The 22497-nt window shown below is 40.5% G+C and overlaps 1 protein-coding gene across 9 annotated transcripts in view; it reads left to right on the plus strand.

The window, feature by feature from the left end:
- The window catches only part of ENPP2 (ectonucleotide pyrophosphatase/phosphodiesterase 2), a 73770-nt gene extending 54410 nt beyond the window's left edge, over positions 1-19360 (plus strand). For 7 of the 9 annotated variants that reach the window (XM_030012359.2, XM_030012367.2, XM_030012361.2 and 4 more), the window contains exons 14-25: positions 1183-1214; positions 2033-2160; positions 4163-4250; positions 4398-4485; positions 5398-5570; positions 5855-5906; positions 8444-8580; positions 9070-9205; positions 10424-10501; positions 13047-13179; positions 13804-13960; positions 18746-19360. In XM_030012359.2, coding sequence (XP_029868219.1) covers positions 1183-1214; positions 2033-2160; positions 4163-4250; positions 4398-4485; positions 5398-5570; positions 5855-5906; positions 8444-8580; positions 9070-9205; positions 10424-10501; positions 13047-13179; positions 13804-13960; positions 18746-18916 — 1373 coding nt within the window. In that variant the 3' untranslated portion in view covers positions 18917-19360. The remainder of the gene's footprint in view (positions 1-1182; positions 1215-2032; positions 2161-4162; positions 4251-4397; positions 4486-5397; positions 5571-5854; positions 5907-8443; positions 8581-9069; positions 9206-10423; positions 10502-13046; positions 13180-13803; positions 13961-18745) is intronic. The other 2 variants (XM_030012360.2, XM_030012365.2) reach the window with 1 other exon arrangement.
- Positions 19361-22497: the final 3137 nt, after the last annotated feature.

The raw sequence follows: 22497 nt of genomic DNA on the forward strand, positions 1-22497 counted from the left end.
AACTCCTACACTTCACAGTCTAGTGAAAACTTATATTTCAGTTCTGTGAAGTTGTTGTTTGTTTTTTTTTTAAGATCTTTCAACCCTTGAATTCCCAAATTGCTGAGAAAAATGAGTTTTCTTTGGAGGATGAATGGCAATATCTTCCAAAAAGATCAGCTTGTCTGACTGACCTCTGAGTCATACTACTGGTTTTCCTGCAATACCATTTTCCTTTTTTGGCCTCTGTTTGCAGCTTCCTAGTTTGAATATTTGCAATTGCTTATAAATCAGCAGTTTGAACATAAAACAAAGCAGCATATTCCTTAGTTCTAGAACTGGGGTTTACTCCCTTAAATGGCAAATTACTAACTTCTTTATTCCTCCTCCATTTTCCTATTCCATAATACTGCCTCAATACTGCAGGCGCACCTTTGCAATGAATAAACCTATAGCTTGGGTTTTGAGATTCAGTAGAGCTCATTTCAAGCTCAGCAAGGTTGTGCCTTAAGCAACCAAAACACTAATAGTTAAGCAAGAGTTTTTAATTTCCTAAGATTTTCTCTTAGCCTGTTTTTTTTCTCTAAGGACTGAAAAATTCTTCTCCCCTCCCCCTCCACTGTGGAAGAAAACAGAGTTAGTGTGGACTGTTGCTGGTTTGGGGCTTTCTGCATCTTGCATGTCCCTTTAATAGTCCGAAGACATATCCAGAATATTTTACTGTGGCTTTTCACTTACTCTGTAGTAGCCTATGAAATATGTGAAATGTTAAAAGAGACAAAAAATGCTACATATTTATCTCACTGCTTCTAAGGAAGTGCGTTGTTGCATTCAAGTGTGCTTTCAAAAATTTTCAAGGAAAGTCTTTGTGTTTGGGGATGATTTTTTATTTTAAAGGAAAGCAGTCAAAAGACTCGCAAGTGTATGTTTTCAGAAAATAGAATAAGTACTAAGCTAAGGCCCAAATCATAAAACAGTGAGCAACACTCCCTAAGCAACTACAATATCACTAAGTAAAGGGTACACAGTTAAACTTTAGTTCATCTTCACGATATCTTGTCTGATATATACAGTGCACTTTTAGCAAAGATCAGCCACCTTTTTAAGAAGAATGCTTCTGTAAAACTACATTATCACCTTGTGTTTTCTTCTGCAAATTGTTCATCTTTTATATTTTTTTCTTTTTTTTCCTTTGCTTAACAGATGACCCTAAAGTGATTGTTGCCAACCTTACAGTAAGTATTTAGGACTGACAGCATCTCTGTCTATACTGCACTGCTCAGTTCCCACCTTAATTTGGGGCATTATTCAGCATTCTCTCCTTACTCTTTAGGCCAGAAAACCGACCATTAACATGAATAAAGAGTGTTAAATGGTGCCCTTCATGAGTACAGATTAATGTTTGTCATGAATTCCACTGTTTGCTGCTCTAGTAGCTTTTATAACCTTTTTGGGCAGTGCAGAGCCAGAATCTCCCTGACCATCTTGACTCCCTGAATTGAATCTATTTATTCATTCCTTCAGAAATGGAAAGTAATCTTTTAGGGTAAATATTTTACTAGCACTTTGAAGACACTGAAAACGTTAATTTGATAGCCTTCAACTATAACCTTGCTTTTAATGGAAAAAAAGGTGTTTAAAATAAAAGCTGATTAAAAAAAAAAAAAAATCAAATTTTGGAACCCGATGGCTTTAAGTATATCTGCAGATGACATGTATTTTGAGCATTCAGCTTTCCTCTGAAACGTAAGCTTTGGTCCAGTTAGAATAAAATTCTTCGTCCATGAGCTAAGTAAGTGTGATGTTTTGCATGATGCTTTCAAAAAGACCGTCACGAGAATGAAGCTTTGCAAATACATCTTTGAATGACTCCCTGGACCCTGATCTTATGCAAATACTGCACAGAAAGGGCTGGATCATGTACTCTAGATGTACACTTTGTTTTCAAGACATCGTCAATAATGACCTTAACAGCTTGATTTCTGTAGTTCAGGGTTTTATGTGCATCTAAGCTAACTGGCAGCAGTGTCATTTGTAACCATTTATTTTTCAGTGTAGAAAGCCAGACCAGCACTTCAAGCCTTACTTGAAACAGCACCTGCCTAAACGCTTGCACTACGCTTACAACCGAAGGATTGAGGATGTCCATTTACTGGTGGATCGCAAATGGCATGTGGCAAGGTAAACTCTTGCTTTTGCTTCCATCCTTATTTTCAGCCTTTTTTTCTAAGGAAATGAGACACTTGGGATTGCCCCTGTCTGTCAGCATCCTGCTCCTGTACCTCGTGAGCAAGAGGAGTTTTGAACTCCTGGTGAGGTTGAATCACATTTGGTGCAGGGGGATGTGGCTCACAACAAAAAATTGTTTTGAAGTTTGGGAAAATCAGTAGCTGGATAGAGGGTAGAAAGCCAGATTGGTTTCTTCAAGCAGCTGTGTGGATTTTGACTGATTAGCTCAAATATATAGCAGCTGATAAGCTTTTTTAATGAGGTGCAAACTTACTCCAACCAGGAAGCAGGGAATATGGGAGGAAGGGGAAGGCATATGTGACCAGCGGATGTTAGGGAACAAGAGGCTGAGTGAATGGGATGCAATGGGTGAATGGGAAGAAAATGGAGATATTGGCAGAGTGGGTGAAAGCCTAAGAACATGTGGAAGGGTATGACAGGGTGGCCATGAAAGTGCCGGCAGTGTATTGTGTTGCAAAATAAATCCACAGAAAACCAGGATGCTTTAGCTCAGAGAAAACACTGTTTTGTGCTGTTTTTCCCCATATGCCTTTGAATTTTCAGTTATAAAATATGGGCAATTTTTAATATTCTTAGCTAAAAATTGAGCAAGGAAAAACAAGTTGGCACATATATGTATGGAGTGAACAGGAGAGGCGTAGCCTTTGTTTATGAATTGTGTCCCCCTTTCTGGTTTGATATATATTCTTTTTCTTGCTTTGATCTTTTGACACATGTTGTGTATTACAGTATGAGAATGGCTGGGTCTTTATGCATAAAGCTGACTCAGTGGTTCTTGGAAGATGACACAGCTTTTGGCTCACAGTAGTCTGTTATGAGCTTTAAATTACGGTAGGGTTTTTTGCCCATATAGCTGCCAGGCAAACAGACAGTGTGTTGTAAGTGCCTTTTGACATCTGTGCTTATCTTTTTGTGAATTATGCAAGGATCACTCTGCTGAAGCATTGAATGAGAAACCCCAATTGCTTTCTTGCATAACTCCACTAGCTAGCTGGCTGGCTGCCCCATGCAGTTTCTGTGGCTAGGGATCATGTACATTTCAAAGAATCACACTCTGAGTTTTAGGCCAATAAAAGTTTTAGTTTTAAGAATTTTACTGGAACTGATGGGATGGCCCAAGTTGATTTACATTTAGTAATTTCTTATTTCTTACATCAGACTTTCTTTGGCTTATTTATTCATTAGATTTTCTGAAATCTCATTTACCAATAATTCATTTGTTAATGTAACTGTAATTCATTGTATATTCACAGCCAGGAAAATGGTAGTTACAGATCTGATTGCTGTAACTCAAGTAATTTACAAGGCCAAAATCAAACTTTGGCTGAGCATCATTTTATTGCAGATGAAGAAATTAACTTGTAGGATAATCTGGTCCACTGGATGTATAGTTAGCTAATAATTAGCATTTCTATGATATAGCACATACTTTCTCAGCTATTTACCTTCATTGCAATCTTTCTCTATTCCCTCCAGCTTTGTTTCTGCTCCCCATTTTTGTTTATTGGGTGGAAGGCAAACAGGTGAAAGCACTTTACAGCATCGTATGACATTTGCAGTATTGTAACATCAAAAAAGTGCTTTCTTAGAAGCCTTTGTTGGCCTTTTGAGGATTGGAAGAGTATAGTCCAAAATACCTCTAGTCTGTAGGAGATGATGTGATATGAGAAAGCCTGAGAAAATAAGTAAATAGATGTTAAGGTTGTTATCGATGAGTAAGAGTTGGCTCTTAGGTTTGCACCCTCTTATAGAGGGAGCAAAGGGAGAAACCCTGGGGTTGTTGGATGAGCCTGCAGTCCCCATTACTGCTCTTCAAGGAAGATAAGCAATGCACTGCCTTGTAACCTTGTCCCTCCTACCCCCAAAGTATGCGTTCAGGTCAGCCACCCTACCTACACCTTTGAGGAAATTTTCTAATAATTTTTCAATTTAGGAAAGCTGTGGACGTTTACAAGAAACCAACAGGAAAATGTTTCTTCCATGGAGACCATGGCTATGACAACAAGATAAACAGCATGCAGGTATGGGCAATGCAGTAATGTTTGTGGGAGGGTCACTGAAAGCAGAAGAAATTGGAGGTCTCTAAAATGTAAATATTCACTGAAAAAAACCCCTACCTTTTAATGCTCTTCTTTTGTATTCTTCCTTTTTTTTTTTTTTTTTTTAAGACTGTCTTTATAGGTTATGGCCCTACATTCAAATACAAGACCAAAGTACCTCCTTTTGAAAATATTGAACTTTACAACGTCATGTGTGGTAAGTTACCTGCTTGAGAAATTGCAAGAGACGCACGCTGTTTTAGCTAACTTCATTTAGGCACCCATGAGCTCATGCCCTGACTCCCTCCCAGTGTCCTTGCCCCAGTCCCCCTTTCCCAAGCACTTGCCTTTGGGCCAGGAGGGCTGAAGGCACCTCTTGGGGGCCTGTTTGCTCTACTCTAGCAGCTGGCCAGTAAAGGGCGTTACCATAGTTTTGCTGCGTGCAGTTTGGCAGAGGTCGAATACACACCACTACAGTGCGTTGTTTCCACACCTTAGCAGCCTAGGAAGGAAGTTTCTGTTCAGAGCCTGAACCTGCATGTCTCATGGAGCAGCTCAGGGGCACCACTTAGTTTTCTATGGCATCTCCTGGTATGATTATGTTTCTTGAATTCATACTGTAGCTGTGAAGAAGAATGTGGCTATGTATACAGATATTTATTAGGATCTTTTCTTTAATACTGATTTTCCAGGGCAATAAAACTTTCAAGCCAGAGGTGTAATTCACTTATTTAAATTTTTTTTTCCAAACATGAAATACCAAAAAGGTAATTATCCCTTATCTATAAAGCAGGTGACTAATAACACTGTGTTCCAGATGGCTGGTGTAAGGTCAGCACGTTGACCGTAGGTTTGCACTGGAAGCTGCAGGAGTAGTTATAATAAAACTGTTTTCCAGTGTCCTGATGCAAATTAACCTTCTTGTCATAAAGGCTACCATACTATTCAGGCAGCGTCTGCAATTTTATGATTTGGATGAAAGGTTAGTATTTTTATTACATTAAAAGCATTCATTAACATGTTGTGGGTGTAAACAGTATTGCAAATAAATGTCTTTGCTTGGTAGAGATGCTGCTGAATAAATGTTTGCAATCTAACCATCATTCACTTGTCTTTGGTGGTTTCATAGATCTGCTTGGATTAAAGCCTGCTCCCAATAACGGCACCCATGGAAGTTTAAATCACCTTCTGAGAGCCAATGTTTACAAACCAACTGTGCCAGATGAAGTTGCTAAACCACTCTATCCTGTCGCTCTACCTTCTGCCTCAGATTTTGATATAGGATGTACGTGTGATGATAAGGTAGGTTTTAAAGATCTGCTGGTGCTTCCACTATTAGCAGTAGTTGCCTAGTAAAGTTGTAGATATTTTATCTATTTTGGGAGGATTTAATCTGTAAGAATTCCCCAGATCCTTCCTGTGAAGTGTTTGTGCCCTTTTGGAACTATTACGGCTTTTTGTAAAACAGGAAACAAAAAAATCGTCAGTGTTTTATAGCACTAGTTTTGTTTTGCTAGATGCCTAGTAAAATGAGATGTCAGAATGCTCCAGTGATCCTAATCTTGTTCCTTTTTTCTATGCTTGAGAAGAACAAGTTGGATGAACTCAACAAGCGCTTTCATGTCAAGGGAACAGAAGGTAAGAGCCTGGTGCCTCGGTTAATAAAAGCTATTTTTGTTTTCTTTTGCAAGTCACTTTGTGTCATTAATACCAGAGAAACTCCTGTTTTGGTTTGGTTAATGTGTAGTAAACTGTCTTTTCAAATAACTGTCAAAATAGCACATAGACATACATGAGACGTGGGCAAGATTAAGTGCTGCTCACATGAGGGAGCGCACTCTACCTTTTGTTGTAACCAGGACTAAAGTATCGCTCAAAGTGCTATGAGTTTTAGCTCTTCCTTTCCATCACCTTTAGAAGGCTTAATCTCTCCTGTGGAAGCAGAGAGATAAGGAAAGGAGAGGGTGCGTGAGGCAGTACTCCATTCAACCACAAGCTATAAATGGGGTGAAAAACACAGACCACATCTGCACGCTGTGTTTTACCAGTATTGTTCAGGCCTAGGTTTCACCAGGTCAGTGGTAGAAAGGATGGTACTGCTGCTTTGACAATCCCTGACTGGGTCTTTAATGCTTGGTTTTTAGCGTGCAGGTTATCCGCTGAAACAAGTGCAGAACTGCTCTGTTGGTTCAGGGATGCTTAGTACAATTCTGTCCCTCGTCGGTGTTCAAGTCAACGTTACTCCCAGGAGAAAGCATCCCCTGCTCTCCCGGACACTAGTTCCTGCACCAGTCCCTGCTGTGTGCCAGCGCTGACTTCGGTGCAGCTGCGCTCTCGCCGCATCAGGGCTGTGGTCCGGGTTAAAAGGTAGCAATAGAACCAGAGGGGAGGGAATGGGAACTGCTTTTCTGAGCAGCAATACTGACTGAAAGGCACACCGAAGCAGAGCTTTCCTTCTCACAGCTGTGATCTGGTTCAGCATCACAATTTCAAAGCATCCTCCTCACCATAACAATTGTCCAAATTAGCAAATTCTGAAGCTTTGAGTTTAGACATGGACTTTTGAGATACTTCAAATCGTATTGCTCAGATGACTAAGGAGGTGTTTTGTTTTTTTTTTTAATTCCCTTATGAAGCTATTTCTTCAGTTTTTCTGTTATGAACAGGCAATGCAACCTATCCTTTAGTTTCTAGAGGTGAAATTATTCCTTTTATTTGTGAGTTAAATTGCCTTTCTGCAGCTTTCATCCCGTTAAATTGATTTTTCCAACTAGTGAAGAGCTACTCCCTGCTGTGGCAATTTCTGGCATCAGGAAAAAACACCCTCACCATTGCACTCCTAGACATCTTAATACCTTTATTTTGGTTTAAGGTTTTGATGCTTCTTCACTTCAGTAGTATAAAAACAGTATTTTTGATGTATTTTAAGATATAAGCATTTAAACCAATTTCACTTGCTCATTTGTACTTTGTCTGTTAAGTGGAATGAAGTGCCCCTTATTTAAACAAGTAGTTCTGCTATGTGCAAGTTATTTTGTTGTATTTTATGACGGTCTGTAGCACCTGTTCGCAGATCTTCCTGCATTTATTTGGTAATTCCCTTCTCCCACATGGTGCACCATGCATATTTACCTGATCTTGTTATTCACATGCAGAAAAAAGATGACTTCAGCTTCTCTTGAATAAAGCAAGTTTATCGTCTGTGTCGTTAGGGAAGGCTCTTCCTACTTTTCTTTCACGCGTCCTATAAAAATATCCTCTATTTGGACTGAAACACTAATAAAACATGCCCTTTTCTTTCAGGTTAAACGCCTATCTGTGAACAGTGTTAGGCCGCTTTCCTTGTTCCTATGTTTTGATTTCCAAAAGCGAGCCAATCTGTTTTGTCAAATGGCAAAATCAAAATCAGTGAACTGTGTAGCACAATGCGAGATTAGCCAGGAAATTTATTCTTCTTCTATGTCTTTCAATGATGTTTTTGTCTTTTTATAAGTAAGCTTGTCAGAGGTATCTAGTGACATTTAACCATAACATATCACCATGACAGAAGAAAAGCAAGTTTTGCAGAGTTGGAGGTGTCTTTTTGTAGCTAAAGTTAGGAAAAGGCTTTTTGTTTGTTTGTTTTCTTTGATATTACTGACAGAAAATAGCACATCAGTCTTCAGAACATTATCTGTATCAGCCAAGTGGGAAAAAAATACTCTTTTAGTGAGTGAGCAGTTTTGCATCCCTTTTGAGAGGGACTTCTCAGAAAACATAAGAAGGAGAAAAAATCTGGAGAAGAGTAGCAGGAGTGATAGGATAGGGGCTGATTTAAAGCTACAAAAAAAGTGCTTATCACCTCATGTGTGACTGTAATGTGGACACAAAGATCCTTGTGGAGTCTCCTCTGTTTGGAGAAACACCCTCTCTCCATGCCATAACCCCAACAAGCTTTCAAGTGCAGAAGGGACTTTTGACCTCAAAGTGGGTTGTGAGCCTGGAAGGGGGATCCCAACCAAAACTATTAAGAACTGCTGCTCTCTCTGTTACAAGATTTCCTTAGCAGTTATTCAGGGTCAGTATCCCATTAAGGATCACTGTAAAATCAGCATGTGTTGGAAAGCCAGCCTCTTTATTTTTCACCTTTAAGGTTTTCAGTAATAAATGCAAATCTAATTTCTTCTGATCTGTAGAGAAGCATCTTCTCTATGGGCGCCCTGCAGTACTGTACCGCACAAAATACAATATCTTGCATCACCATGACTTTGAAAGTGGCTACAGTGAAACATTCCTCATGCCTCTCTGGACATCCTACACTATTTCCAAACAGGTTAGTGCTGTCTTTGCTCTCAAAAAAGTGCTTAAAAATCCCGGGGAAATCTGTTCGGTACCTGTATTCTTGAAGTCCTAAAATTCCCCTTCCCTGAGTAGATTTTCCCACCAGAAATTATGTCAAATACCATTGTAAGCAATGCCCAAATCCTTTTTTTTCCTTCAGGAGAAAATAGTTTTAAGGCACAAAGGCTGTATATTTCTTCTCCTGTTTTCATTTTGTTTCTAAGTTTTGCTCGATAGGGGTTTGTTTTATTATGATGGAATAATCAGCGACTTCATTTGAATTATTTCCCATGGTGACTTCTACCTGAAGGAGGGGATTTGCAGCAGATACAGGAGCAGGAATGGCTGTACAGCTAGGTGGTTTATTTTACTGCACACAAGGCCCTGCATGTAATCTGTCAGCTGTATGAAATAGTTTTCTTTTAGCTATAAAAGCTGGAATTACTTTTCTTGTCATTTCTGTCCATGTTCCTCAATGCAGGCAGAGGTATCGGGTGTCCCGGAGCACCTGGCCAGCTGTGTGAGGCCCGACCTCCGCATTTCTCCAGGAAACAGCCAGAGCTGTACAGCCTACAGAAGCGACAAACAGCTCTCCTATGGCTTCCTTTTCCCTCCTCGTAAGTTCAGACAGCTTTTTAATACCTAGAGGTTTTGTAATTTTCTTTTTTTTTTTTTTTTTTGTTAGGGAAAACCTTAGGTATGAACCCCCGCCCAGATATAAACAGACTAAGAGGTTGTTTGAGATTGTTGGGAAGGAATATAGGTAGGAATGGTTTACTTTCCCGCCGCTCTGGGGTGATTTCTTCCTGTGTGATATCTTCTCCTCAGAGGGGCTGCTCCTGCACCGGTGTCATGTATGGGGCCCAATGGGATGGATACATTATTCTTGCAGCACTTGCTGAGGATCAAGGGCCCAATGCCACAAGTTGCCATCACAGCTGTGGTCCCTCAGCTCCACGACAGATGCTCCAAACTGATGTCCAGCTTCATGCACCAAAACAGTGAAGTGTCCCAGTTTAGTTAATAAAAATAAAGGTGAACAAAGAATTGCACAGAGTAGGAGTACAAGCTAGAAGACAATCTTCAAAAGCTGTCCCTTTGAAGTCAGTGGACAGATAGCAGCTTATATGAACTGGGAATCTGGTCAGAGTTTTTAATTTTGAGTTCAAACAGCAGTAAGATAAATGTATATTTAATTTATAAATCCAAATTAGATTTTGCATACTGTAAAAATTTCTACCATCCTACAGAAAGAGTGCTAGTAGAAAACCTGTGTTTTTAGAAAACGAGTGTCCTGGATTCTCCTGGTGCAGTTACATTGGTTCAGTCTTGGAGCAATGATCTTCTGGGATTAGTAAATGTTCAAGGGACACAACTGTCTCACAGTTGTGAACTTCATTGCTCTGCCTTCCTTGCTCAGTGGCTGAAATATTTTATGGTTGATTTCTGATATGGAATTACTGGTGCAGAGGCTTGCTCAGAACTAGAAGATAATCCCGCACTCCTCTCCCTGGAAATTGTTTGCCTCTTTTGTAAAAGCCTGCAGAGCAGCTCTCTGACTTTCAAGACTGCAAAAATAGATGACCTATAAAAATATTTTGAAGTGGTAGAGCAGTTGAAGCAAAGATGAAATCCTTACTTTCCATGTTCAGCTGTCACATTAAAGACAAATTTTATGTGTAAAATGTGCACTTCTGAATATAGCATTCAGATTGCTGTTTAGATGACAGTATTCCCTTTGGTTAATCTCTGAAGCCATTTTTCAAAACATTTTTATATTCTTTGAATTTCTGATATTTCATCCGATTAATATTTTTCTGGTTTATTGTTTCCAGAATTAAGTTCCTCTGCCGAAGCAAAATATGATGCTTTTCTAATAACAAATATCATTCCAATGTATCCCGCCTTCAAAAGTAGGTACCCTTTCCACGGCTTTACTTCTCTTTCCCAACATGTGTGTTTTGGTTTGGTTTGGTTTTTTTCAATATGTGTGTTGGACTATGAAGGGGAGAAGTTTACAACAAAGTTCAGTTACCTGTAGCCAGCAGATAATACATGTGGGCACCTGCATAGTTCTAAGTATGGGCAGACAAAATACCACAAGAAAGTCTTAAGAAAGATTTATTTTCCTTGGTGCTGGGCTAAGATAAGAGCACAGACATGCTGTAGTTCAGCAATTTTGCTTCATGCCACAGTAATTCAGTTTGTGCAAGACTATTCAGATTTTCTTGTCTGTAGCCCAAGCTAGTGCAGAATGTATTTAGGTAACATGTTTTTACTTCTCAACTGGAGCCGCCTGGGAGTGTGCACTTAGCATGTTGTTGTAGTTCAGGGACAAGTGATTATTTCTGATTTTTCTATCCATGCCCTTAGAGGGAGACCAAACATGTTTATTACCTATAAAGAAAAAGGAAGAGGAAACTAATTTATGGAAAATGAGGAATGACTTAAACCTGGCTGAAACTTTCAGTGCTGCAGGGATATAGTATTAATATTTCTTTTGTCTGCACATCCCTTTTCTCTCTAATTTTGCCAAGAGGTAGGAAAACCATCAGACTATTCTGGTGGCATTTTTGGCTTGGCAGGAATTGAGAAGCCTTGGAAGAATCTCAAGAGCCTGTTCTTGTGAGATTTCCAATTCAGATTTTAGGCCAGAGAGGTTTGGATAAACATCAAAGCCTATGGGAGGCTTTTTCTTTTTAACCAGAAAAGAGTGTTTTTAACTGAAAAACCTCTGAGTAGGAACAAGTGGTGATGTTTGCTGGAAATTTGAGCAAAGGCACTTAACTGATTACAGAGTGCAAAATTATTGGGGATTTCCCACTCTCAAATCACTTCATAAAAATGCTCTCTATGCTAATGTTAGTCTAAGAAAATTAGCTGAGATGCTAATCGCAGGAGAACAACCCACCACTAGCAGCTCATTTTGTCTAGTGGCCTTCCTCTTCATCACAAGGGGGTGAAGGATTCCCCGAGAACAAATGCTGGAACTAATGTCATTCCTGGGGAATTATGAACCACTACATGCGTGCAGGTTGCAATAACGAGAGCTGAGAATAAGCTCATTATATGGAGCTTTTTCCTCAACAAGGAAAATACAAGGTGGCGGTTTTATGCTATGTTGGCTTTGGTAGCAGTGCTGGCTGCAGAGGCCCCCTCCTCTGCCTTGTTTTTTTTAAGTCACTGTCCCATCCCATTCCTCCAGGCAGTAATTCTGCATCCATCTTTTCTGTAGTGAGTCTGGCTTAAGCAGCTCCTGCTTTGCTGGCGCTGCAAGATGATGCCTCTGGGCCGGTCCCCCGTTGCACTGGCATTGCTGTCGAATATGTGGCTGCATAGGGGGGACCTAAGTGGGGAACTGATTCAGCTGGAAAAAGCAGGCTGGGGGAGAAAAAAGCTTTCCTTTTGGGGCTGTTTTTATTGTTAAGGCTAATGCATTGGAGGAGCGAGCAGCTGGAGGAGTGGTACTGCCAAGTGGTTACCGCAGATGAGGTTCTTGTTGGACCACTGCTTGTGGAGCTCTCTGCATCAGCCTGAGCAGGGAGTTCGGGTGGCACTGAGCAGCCTTAGGACGAGGCGTACTGGGGAACTTGCCGAGGTTAGCGTTGCCATCCATGCCGGGGAACCATGGACTTAACGGTCTGAGCTGGCAAGACAAAAGTTAAACTTTTACAAGTCCGAGATGTTTTGTTTACACACACTTCTGTTTGTGTTAAAATAAAAGGGAAAAAAGAAGGAAAAGAATGATGTAACTGGAGATTCCAGTGTCCTTCCCGTCCCTGCAAGCATCTTAACTTATTAAGGTTGAGGAGGGCGTGGTGGGAGAAAGTGTGTCATGCTCTTCCCAAAAGTTGCTGTAATGAGATGCCTTGCCATAATTTGGTCATCCTTGACAGCATGTAATTTGTAAGTTAGACATTTTGTATCCAAGGAGAATTTAACTGGAAGAATCTGACCTTTGTATTTCCCTTACTTTTAAAATGTTTGGGTTTTGCTTTTAATCACGGTGCTGTTTCCTTTCTAGAATTAAAAAAAAAAAACACAGCACCATTCCCTGTAACAAGATAAGAAAGACAAAGGAAGTGTTTACAGGGACATCAAAAGTGTGTGAATAGCTGTTTCTACTGCTTGGTGAAGGAACAGCAGGCTCTCTGTGCAATGTCTATGGCAATGCCAGCCTGGGAGTGGTACCGTGCATTTCCTTTAGCACGGGCTGGGGGAAAAAAATCAACAGAGAACAAAGTCTGAATAGCCTTTATTGACCAAACTGAATGAAGATGCAGTAAATCCGTAATGATTAGTCTTTGATTTCCCCTACCATCGTGTGAATAATGTCCACTGGATTTTTATTTTCAGGAAAAAAAAATTGTTTATAATCTTGACATGTTTTGACTTATCTAAATTTGGGGGGGGGGGGGGTTGTTTGGTTTCGTTTGGGGTTTTTTTTTCCCTCCACAGAGGTATGGAACTATTTCCAAAGGGTTTTGGTGAAGAGATATGCCACTGAACGAAACGGAGTCAATGTTATAAGTGGACCAATCTTTGACTATGACTATGATGGTTTACATGACACATCTGACAAAATAAAACAGTAAGAGTTTGTCTTTAAATTGGTTTGCTGTTGCTTCTCTTAATGATGGCTTTATCTTAAACAATTAATTATCTGCACAGTATTTGATCTTTCAGAGGAGATATAATTTTCTAGCTCTTTCTAAAATTATTGTTCATCAAGACTGAATGCCCCTGTAGGTAGGGCAGTGGTAAAAATAAGGAAATGGCAATTCAGCAGGTAACTGTTCACCTTGACTTTGAAATTAAGTGTTCATTCATTCTTGAGATGAAGCTGAATTATGTTTCAAATAATCTGTTTTCTCTAAAATTCTCCAGAATTTAAGAGTTGACAACTGGATACCAGAGCAAACCATAGCAGTGCTATTGAGTTAGATACTCAAGTCTTTCGTTAATTCAGTAATGCTTTCTCTCTGTGTCCCTGAACTGAAGAAGCCTTTCAGCACTGGTGTGTGGTATTTCTATAGCACAGTATCCAAACATGAGCTAATTGAATGCTCATTTTCAGACAGCATTTAGGAATCAAACACATCTTAACAACGTATATGTGTCCTCACATGTAGGGGAGGAAAGACCATGCTGTTCGTGTAACCTTCTTCCAAACAAGTTTACCCTTTGTGGATAAATGTTTGCTTTATTCCCCCAGGTACGTGGAAGGCGGCGCCATCCCTGTTCCTACTCATTACTATGCCATCATAACCAGCTGCTTAGATTTCACTCAGCCAGCTGACAAGTGCGATGGACCACTCTCCGTTCTCTCATACATCCTTCCCCACCGGCCTGACAATGATGAGAGCTGCAATGTAAGTTCTGCTGCACTACTGTAGCCCCATGGTAAATATATCCCTGGGACATGTGAAACTCTGTTACTATTAGATGCTAGCGCTCACTGATGTCTTGAATGAAAGCACAAGGTAGTGACTCTATTAAGTGTCATGTTCAACTCATTAGACGAAAGCACTCCTCCATGATATGAGAGAAAATATGGAACTGTTATTGCACCTAAAATTGTCTGGAAGAACTGACATACAGTATGTTGGCAGTAAACAACCTGTAGGCTTCTATGTTTTGGCAGACACTGTCAGTGTAACTTCAGAGCAGGTTGGGGGGAGGTTGTGTGCGTAGACGTACTGTGCTGGCAGCCAGCCTGATGTTTTTATTGAGGTCTGTTTCCATATGCAGGTACAATATAGTGTGTCTGCTATGGCAGTCTGGGTGCATCAGACAGCATGATTACATCCAACCCACGCAGTATTAAAACTATACGCTAAAACCTGCCAAGGGTAGAGTGCTAGCTATCGCCATTTCCAGGACATGTCTTGATTCAAGGGAGAAGTTTGGGTTCTTATTAACAGAGATGACCAGACACCCTCCTGGTTCCTTTCCTATCTTCCTTTAGGATGCAAGACCCTATAGTGTAAGAATCTTGGAGAAGCGCAAAGGCTTTGGTCTGGTCAGCACTGCAGAAAGTAACACGCGCACTCGGCAACTGATCGTGCTGTAAGAGAGCAGTTGGGTCCCCATGGGCTCCGGCGCTCGGCAAGGACAGCAGTCCTCCCAGGCAGCTGTATTTAGACTTGTCCTTCCGCCTGAACTTGTTCTCCCATTACACAGCTGTGCGGATTCCTGCACACAGACGCTTCACTATAGGCTGCCAGGAGACCGTTTCCTGAATGAACACATTAGTGTTATGAATTTTGTATTGGCACAAAAAGTTAAGACTCCTATTCCAGCTACAGGCAGAAATAGTCATTCCAACTCTGTACACAATTCACCTGGAACACTGTCTCTTTCTCATTCATCAAACATCGCCTGCTTTCAGGTCCCTCTTTTTAAAACCATGCTTTTGGAGCAGTATCCCTCTCTCTTAAGCAGGTCTGGCTTCCCCCTGTTTAGACTCTTAACTGCTTTGGGCAGAGATGTCTTCCACCAGAAGTCTCGGAAAGTCCTACATATACTTCATCGTGGTTTTTCTCTGGACTGCTTTCCTCTGAATCAAGATCCAGTTGGTGATCTGGAAGTTACTAATCTGGCACTTATTAGTGCCTCTGTCCTTGTAACTCTGCCCATATGCAATTTTATGACAAAGTAAATTTTTTTTTTTCCTTCCTATACTGTGTGTCACGGTCCTCTTAAACTGCTGAAACCTTTTTTATGAACTATTTAGGATAATGGCCTCTCTTACTCTTTGATTTCTTATATTCTAACCCAGGCTTCTTTTCTCTGTAGTTCATGCTGCTTATGGTGTATGTATTTACAGTTCTGGGAGGAACTTCAGTGCTACTACAAGGTCATTAGCAGATATTGGTCTATGCTTTTTACATAGCAAAGAACCACTCCAAAAATATTTAAATGTAGCTCTTGAATGAATATACAGTTAGGCAAAATTTTGCCATTCGAATACAGTGTCAGTCTTACTTTTGCACATGGTGTTCTGTCTTATTTGTTCAAAGAAGTGATTGTGTAAAACCTCACATACTTCATGGATGAAATGCATGGGATAATAGAAGAATTTTTCCTTAACCTCTCCGCAGCTTTCTTTTAAGATCTGAAGAAATACTAGCTTTCCCCCTGCTCTGCTCTTTTTGCACATTTTCTCTCTCTTCACACAGCCGTTGGAGAATACCACTACTCTTCTCATTTGAATTTGTTCCATTTCCAAACTGTGTTTATTCATGGTGAGGTTATACCCATTTATTCTTGTGTCAACATTTTTCTATGGCTTAAATAGCCCTTCACTGGGCTTCTTTGGGATTTACCCTAGTGATGATTTATGATGATTCTCCAGGCATATACTTCTCTCTATTCACAGGAGACCCAGGATCTTTTTTTGCTCTTCTTGTAAGAGAGGATGAACATTTTAGTAGCCTTCCTATGCATCCGTACCAGTCTGATTTTTTAATTTATTTTTTTTTCTGGAACACGAGTGAGATAAGGTACTCCAGCTGAGATCTCAAAATTAAAATGGTTTTCTTTGCACTGGACGTAACTTCCCTGATACTATCTAGGATTCGCTTTTTCCATAGCTGTGTTATAACAGTGGCTCACAATCAATCATGCACAACCAGTACACCCAGGTCCTTCTCTTCTATCTGCTGTTTCACCTGAGAAGCTCCCAGCTTAGGAGAAATTTTTGTTGTCAGTGTGGATAACCCAATTTCATACTATACCAGGGACTCCCACAACTGTATCCTCCAGTATGCTATTCCAGTCTTCTGCATTGACAGGAACTCCCAATTGTTGGGTTTTTTTCACTAGCACACTAATGATCTTGGCACAAAAAGCATGTATGAACACATTACACAAAATCCTTTCCAAGACCAAAGCTGAAGGAACTCTACTAGAAACTTCTTCCAGGCCACTATTTTCCCTTTCAGCAAAACTTCTAAATTTCTCTTTTAATAAGCAAGTTCATCACCCACCTGTCTACACTCTGATCATGTTCAGCTTTCCAGCTAATAATTTGATATCCAGAGAGATTCTTTTGTCCAGAATATCTGGTATCTTTTCCAGTGGTTACCCTCCTAATTGATTGCCTATTGCTATTTACCTCCATGTTTTTAATTGTTATTTTTTCCTTCTAAGCCTCACTGTGCTATTGAGGTGAGACTAACCAGCACAGATGGAGAAAACTATAATTTTAAATTTATACACTTCATTCATTGTTCTGTAGAACTATAATACCATGTTAGCTGATCACTGTGTTTAAAATCCTGAGGTTTCATTGGCCAGTTGTGGAATGGAAAAACTAAAACCTAGATCAGTCGATTGATTTCCTGGGGTCATGCAAACTCTGTCTTGCTGGACTTGGTTTAAACCAGACTCACAGTCCTGTGATTTATTCATATTGCAGGCCTTTCACAAACTCTTAAAGAGTCCTCCTTGTATTCAAAAAACTGAGCTTTGTAGCAATTGGGCTTCCCTCCGAGCTCCATAAAATGCAGATTCCCTGCTCAGAAAGAAGGCTTGAAGACAACAAAAATGTCACGGTGATTCCACTTGCAGTAATAACCCTGTTGAGGCCCATTTGCAGACTAGGAATCTGATTGCCAGGCTGATGGCTGAGCTGGAGGCTTCCTGCAGCCGTGTGCTGCCAACAGTGCTCCTGGAGCATGGCACTACAGGCGAAGGGGAGCGAGCAGGGCATACTCCTTTCTCTTCCCTCTTAATTTGCATCTTTCTTTCCATGGTCCAGACCTGGTTTTGGGTCTCAGGGTGCTAGTAACATGGAGAGGAAAGTTGGTTTGGAACTGAAAAGCTTCAAAACAGACAGGTGGTGACTGGGTCATGGATGTTTGCTTTCGAGCAGCCAGCTGTGACCTAGCTGGTACTTCATGTCCTCTCTGTGCAAACGATCATGCTCACCCTCCTGGCCTTTGCAGGGTGACCCACTGCCTGGTCTGTGGCACATCTACTGCGTTGGGTAGGCTCTGGCATTGCTGAAGCTTAGTGTTGATCGGTGAGAGGATCGCATTGTAGGAGGACCTTGCTGAGACAGCCAGAAAGGGCTCATTTTCAGGAGTAAGCCCAGAAGGAGATTTTTATTAGCAGGATTTCCAAGTCACACACAAGGAGTCCAAATGCCCAGAGGCACGACCCTCCATTCTTAACTTGCTTCCCCAGCAGCAGTGTAGACGTACCAGCCAGAGAGGCCAAAGGGGGAAAAGTCCTGTTTGTTCTGTCCTTTTCCCATGTCTGCTCCCCACCGTGCAGTCCCCGGGGCTGGCTGCAATGCTCATGGGACATGTCACTGGGCTGGTTAACGCACTCAAACAGCCAGGAACTGCAGTGTTTTTCAGGGTTGATTTTCTGATGTCTTAGTGAGTTACATTGGTTTGTGGATTGCTCCAACATGTACCAGAGCTGGCACAAGGCATGCAGCAGGAGCAGTCCCCTAAGAGAGATTACACCCACGCAACTTGACCCTGATCACTGTGGCAGCATCACCTTCCTGATTTTTTTCTTTTTTTTTGTATTAGGAAATGCTTAGTGAAAGTCTTTTTTCTATCAGTGAATAATATGCATGTTCCAATAACACGATTTTACAGGTACCAACATAAACCATAGTCCCAACTGTGTAATGAATTGTAATGGTGTCCTAACAGTAAAGTGGAAAAATTAAAATAATATTGTGTTAGATGAGGTGCTGGTCAGATGAGAATAATGTGTAAGGGTAGGGTTCAAAGCTAAACAGCCTGGAGTTTGGGCTTTGGTAATACACAACTGATTAATATGGAGCTCTTGCTGTGAGATAAAAAAATATGTAGTGACTAATGAATCTTCTGAAAGCACATGGCTGTTCTTCTGAAACACCTGCAACCTGGGGCCATCTGTTCCTAGATGACTATGGTCATTGTCTCAACCCCATCCTAAAATGGGTCCTGAAATAAAACTGTAGGAATCATCTTGCATGTTAAGTTTCAAATCTGTTTTCTTGGAACTCGTTTGCCTTAGTCATTCTTGAACAGAGCAGAGATTCTTAAATGGACCCAATGTTTAGAAAAGTTGCATTTGTTTTCAGAGATGATTTTTGACATGGCATGTTATAAAACTTTTTCTTTTTTTTTTTTTTTTTTTTTACATTTCAGAGCTTGGAGGATGAATCAAAGTGGGTCGAAGATCTTCTTAAGATGCACACTGCGCGCGTGCGTGACATCGAACAGCTCACAAGCTTGGACTTCTTCCGAAAGACCAGTCGCAGCTACACAGAAATCCTCTCCCTAAAGACATACCTGCATACGTTTGAAAGTGAAATTTAGCTTTCTAACCTTACTCAGTGCATCCTTTTATCAACTGGTGTATATTTTTATATTGTTTTTATATTTATTAATTTGAAACCAGGACATTAAAAATATTAGTATTTTAATCCTGTATCAAATCTTAAATATTAAACCCTTGTGTCATTTTTTTGTTTGTTTCTCTAATGTTTAATATAGGTATGTCTCTTGGTTTATTTAGTAGCGCTTGTAATACTGCAGCTTCAGTCCTTACTCCGAGCTCTTAAGTGGTGCTGCAGGATTTGATATGTGCATCAAGGAAATATTAATTTCCCATGCTCCTTTACCACACTTGTAGTCCTGTACTGTGTATCAAAATACTGAACATGTAAAATTACATTCATTTACTGTTAACTATGTGACAGACATATTTAAACCCTATAGACAAATAGCATCTTAAATATAATAAACCACACATTCAGTTTTTTTAATGTGTTTTGATTTCCTTTCACAGGGATGTTCAGAGGGACTTGTGGGCAGCTGAGTGCTGCCAGATCTCTCTTATTCACTAGGCAGAGCCCTTCTGAAGAGCTTAGGTTTGCTGGTAAGAGGACTGCCAGGAGCCCAGCTGCCCTGCCCTGGTACTCGGCAGTGAGACCACAAAACAGACACCCACAGTAGTCATTTCTGGTTAGGTTTTGCCATAGGGGCAGAGCTGGGAGAGGAGGTTGGTTGGTGTCATAAGCTAGCAGGGGTACCCCACATTTGAGGCCACTTGGCCCTGCTCTGGAGCTGTGGGGAGGATGCGAGGTGAAAACATCTGATGTCACCAGTCGGGCTGTTGCATCCCTTCTCCACTGCCGCTGCTCTGGACTGGTTCCTGGGAATACCTGTTCCATCATCTTTTGCTTTGACTTTGAGGGAAGCTGAGGTAAGGCAGATGTTGACAGAGGTGACATTGCTAAACACCCAGCAGTGGACTTTTACCTGGGAGCAGAAAACCTGATTTTCATCATGTTGTTCTAATGGCCAGAATTTGCAGAGTTTTCCCCTAATATGAGGCTGGGTCTGAGGCTTAATGCCAGCCCTCATTCTCAAAGGAAGCCCCTTGCCCTGATTGCACATATATAACTGCTGGTACTGTGAACCCCATACATTGCATGTGATTTACAACCATCACCTACCTGGTCAAGTGATTCAAGTCTTTGTTGGATACTTCTGTGCAGTCACAGTCTCATAATCCTGGCAAGCCCCTGTGAGTGACACTGATGGCACAGTCCTAAGCCAATGGAAAAGACACTGGTGTATACTGTTATCTAGATAATGGCCTGATTTGCCTTGGACAGCTTTTATAGAAGGCATATGGTATGGAGCATTAGTGTTAATGTAGTTAGATGATGTAAAAGATAAATTATTGTTTAGAATGCCTCTTGAGGCTGAACCCACTAGTGGCACTACTACAAAGCCATCGTTTGGGGTTACAGATTTCCCTCTCTCCACCAAAGTGGTTTGTGTCTATTTTCTCTTCAAGGTTTGCAAATGCTGGAGGAAAGCAGGAAGGGCTGGAAAGCATCTCAGCCATGTACACAGATGAATAGCTAGGTCTCCCAAGTAAAATTAATCATCTGGCACAATTTTAGCAACTTGCATCTCTGTAACATCCATTGAAGAGAAAGTAGTAAACTGGAATTAATCATGTTAACACCGATGATAAAGTTCTTGTGACCAGTAGACAAAATTTTCTTATTCTAGGTGCCAAATTCTGTTTAAATTAGAAGAACACAAAACTTGAATGCTTTAAAATCCCCCCAAAAGGTTAGGATGGAAATTCTAATAACTGCACAAAGCTCTGGGAAACATCCTATTCTTGCAACTTAAAAATTGTCTCTTGTGGTTGTCTGGTAGCACAGAAATATTTTTCTGTGAGCTTTTGGCAGGGCTTCCTGCCATGATAAACTTTACATTCTTACATGTGCTACAAAGGGTATTTCCTCTGGATTTAAAACAGTTTTCAGTTAAGACCTAATTTCTCCAACACCGACTTTAGCAATGATATAATGTGGCTGTTCATAGACTAAACCAAAGACCACCACTGCTGTGTTGCTTTGACATTCATCTGTTGCTTTGTTTCTTTGGTCTTTTTAATGCAATCTAACAAATGATGTAATTCTTTTCTTTTCTCCCCAAATAAGTTGAAATTTATACCAAAGGAACATTTAAGCTCTGAAACATGGTCATCTTGTGTTCAGAGAAGTTTGCTGTTGAAATACAGTAAGTGATGATTGTTGGGAGAGGTGGTTTAACTCTATCTTGGTTTCACTAAAGAATGATGATTGGTGTGTAGGGAAATGTTTTGGTTTTTTTGGTTTGTTTTTTTTTTTTTTTTTTTTACTCAGTTGCTTACTGTGAGAATAAATACTAGTAATTTACTTCTATTCTACTTCTCTTCAGGTCTTGGCCCTGTGTTCTTGTACGGTATTGCTGTTTTATTTTACTATGCTAGCAAAAGTACCTGTCCTGGGGAATGTTTGTGGTGACTTCTGTGAATTGCATGGGATTCTTTTCCTGTTGAAAGATACCTTATCAACACAAAAGCTCCAGTGCAAAGCTAAAGCCTTGTAAATCCTTCTAAGCAACAGGAGCTTTGCAGGAACAACAGACATTTTAAAGGAAACTTGTAATTTCCCTTTGGCATTCATCAGGGCGAATGTTAGCTTATGGCAGTGTGTAGGAAGGAACCCCTCTGCTTTCCATTCCTGTTAGACCATTTTGAAAATATGAAGTACCACTTGCTTCTGTTACGTTTCCTTTTCTTGGTATTACTCTGGCTTCTGCAAGAGGTCCATTGAGGAGAACAAGTGCTGATTTTTCTGTAGAGCAAACACCAGTTTTAAGGGTTTGGGCAATTACTATTTGCAATTGGTGATGTAAATTTGAGGCATGTTTAATGAGTTAGAGGCAGTTCAGTTGAGCAATTCTCAAGGCAACAGAAGCCATAGGTGTCCTGCACACCTAACAAAGTCCTTTTGCTCTGGGAAAAATCCTCCAGAGGTAGTTATGCAACTGGAATATCCCTGGTTCAGGAAACTGTTACTTTTTTTAACCACTTTTTCACAGTCACATACCAGAACGAAATCCTTAATAGATAAGCACTGAGAGCAGGTCAAGTAACCTGACCAACAGCATGGTTATGATGGCAAAGTTATAGCAAAAGTCACCATCCTACACTGGCAGCTGTGACATACTTAATTACCACTGATTATATTCTGTCCTGATTAGATTCATACTTTCTGCTTGCTGCTAATTCCGTATTCTTTGTTTCCAGCTTTTAGTCCTTCTAAGGTGTTAGGTGCAGTGTTAAACAGTTTCTGCACTCACTTGGACACTGGCACTGTTCTGGTAATAGCCGATCGGTTTGCATAGTGTTATAAAGCACTTTCAGCTCCAGATAAACTAGAAAATCAAAAAATATAACTGTCAGGTCTGTGCTGTCTTGTGAAAGTTTTCCAGTACTCACAGGGATATCGTGTTGTGAGTATATTTAAATACCCATGTTTAATTAGGCCAATCTTGCTGTGTCCCTGGAGGCTGCTCCAAAACAATCCTGCCACAGTACCCAGCTT

The sequence above is a fragment of the Aquila chrysaetos genome, chromosome 4 (genome assembly GCF_900496995.4).
Source record: "Aquila chrysaetos chrysaetos chromosome 4, bAquChr1.4, whole genome shotgun sequence".
Taxonomy (NCBI): domain Eukaryota; kingdom Metazoa; phylum Chordata; class Aves; order Accipitriformes; family Accipitridae; genus Aquila; species Aquila chrysaetos.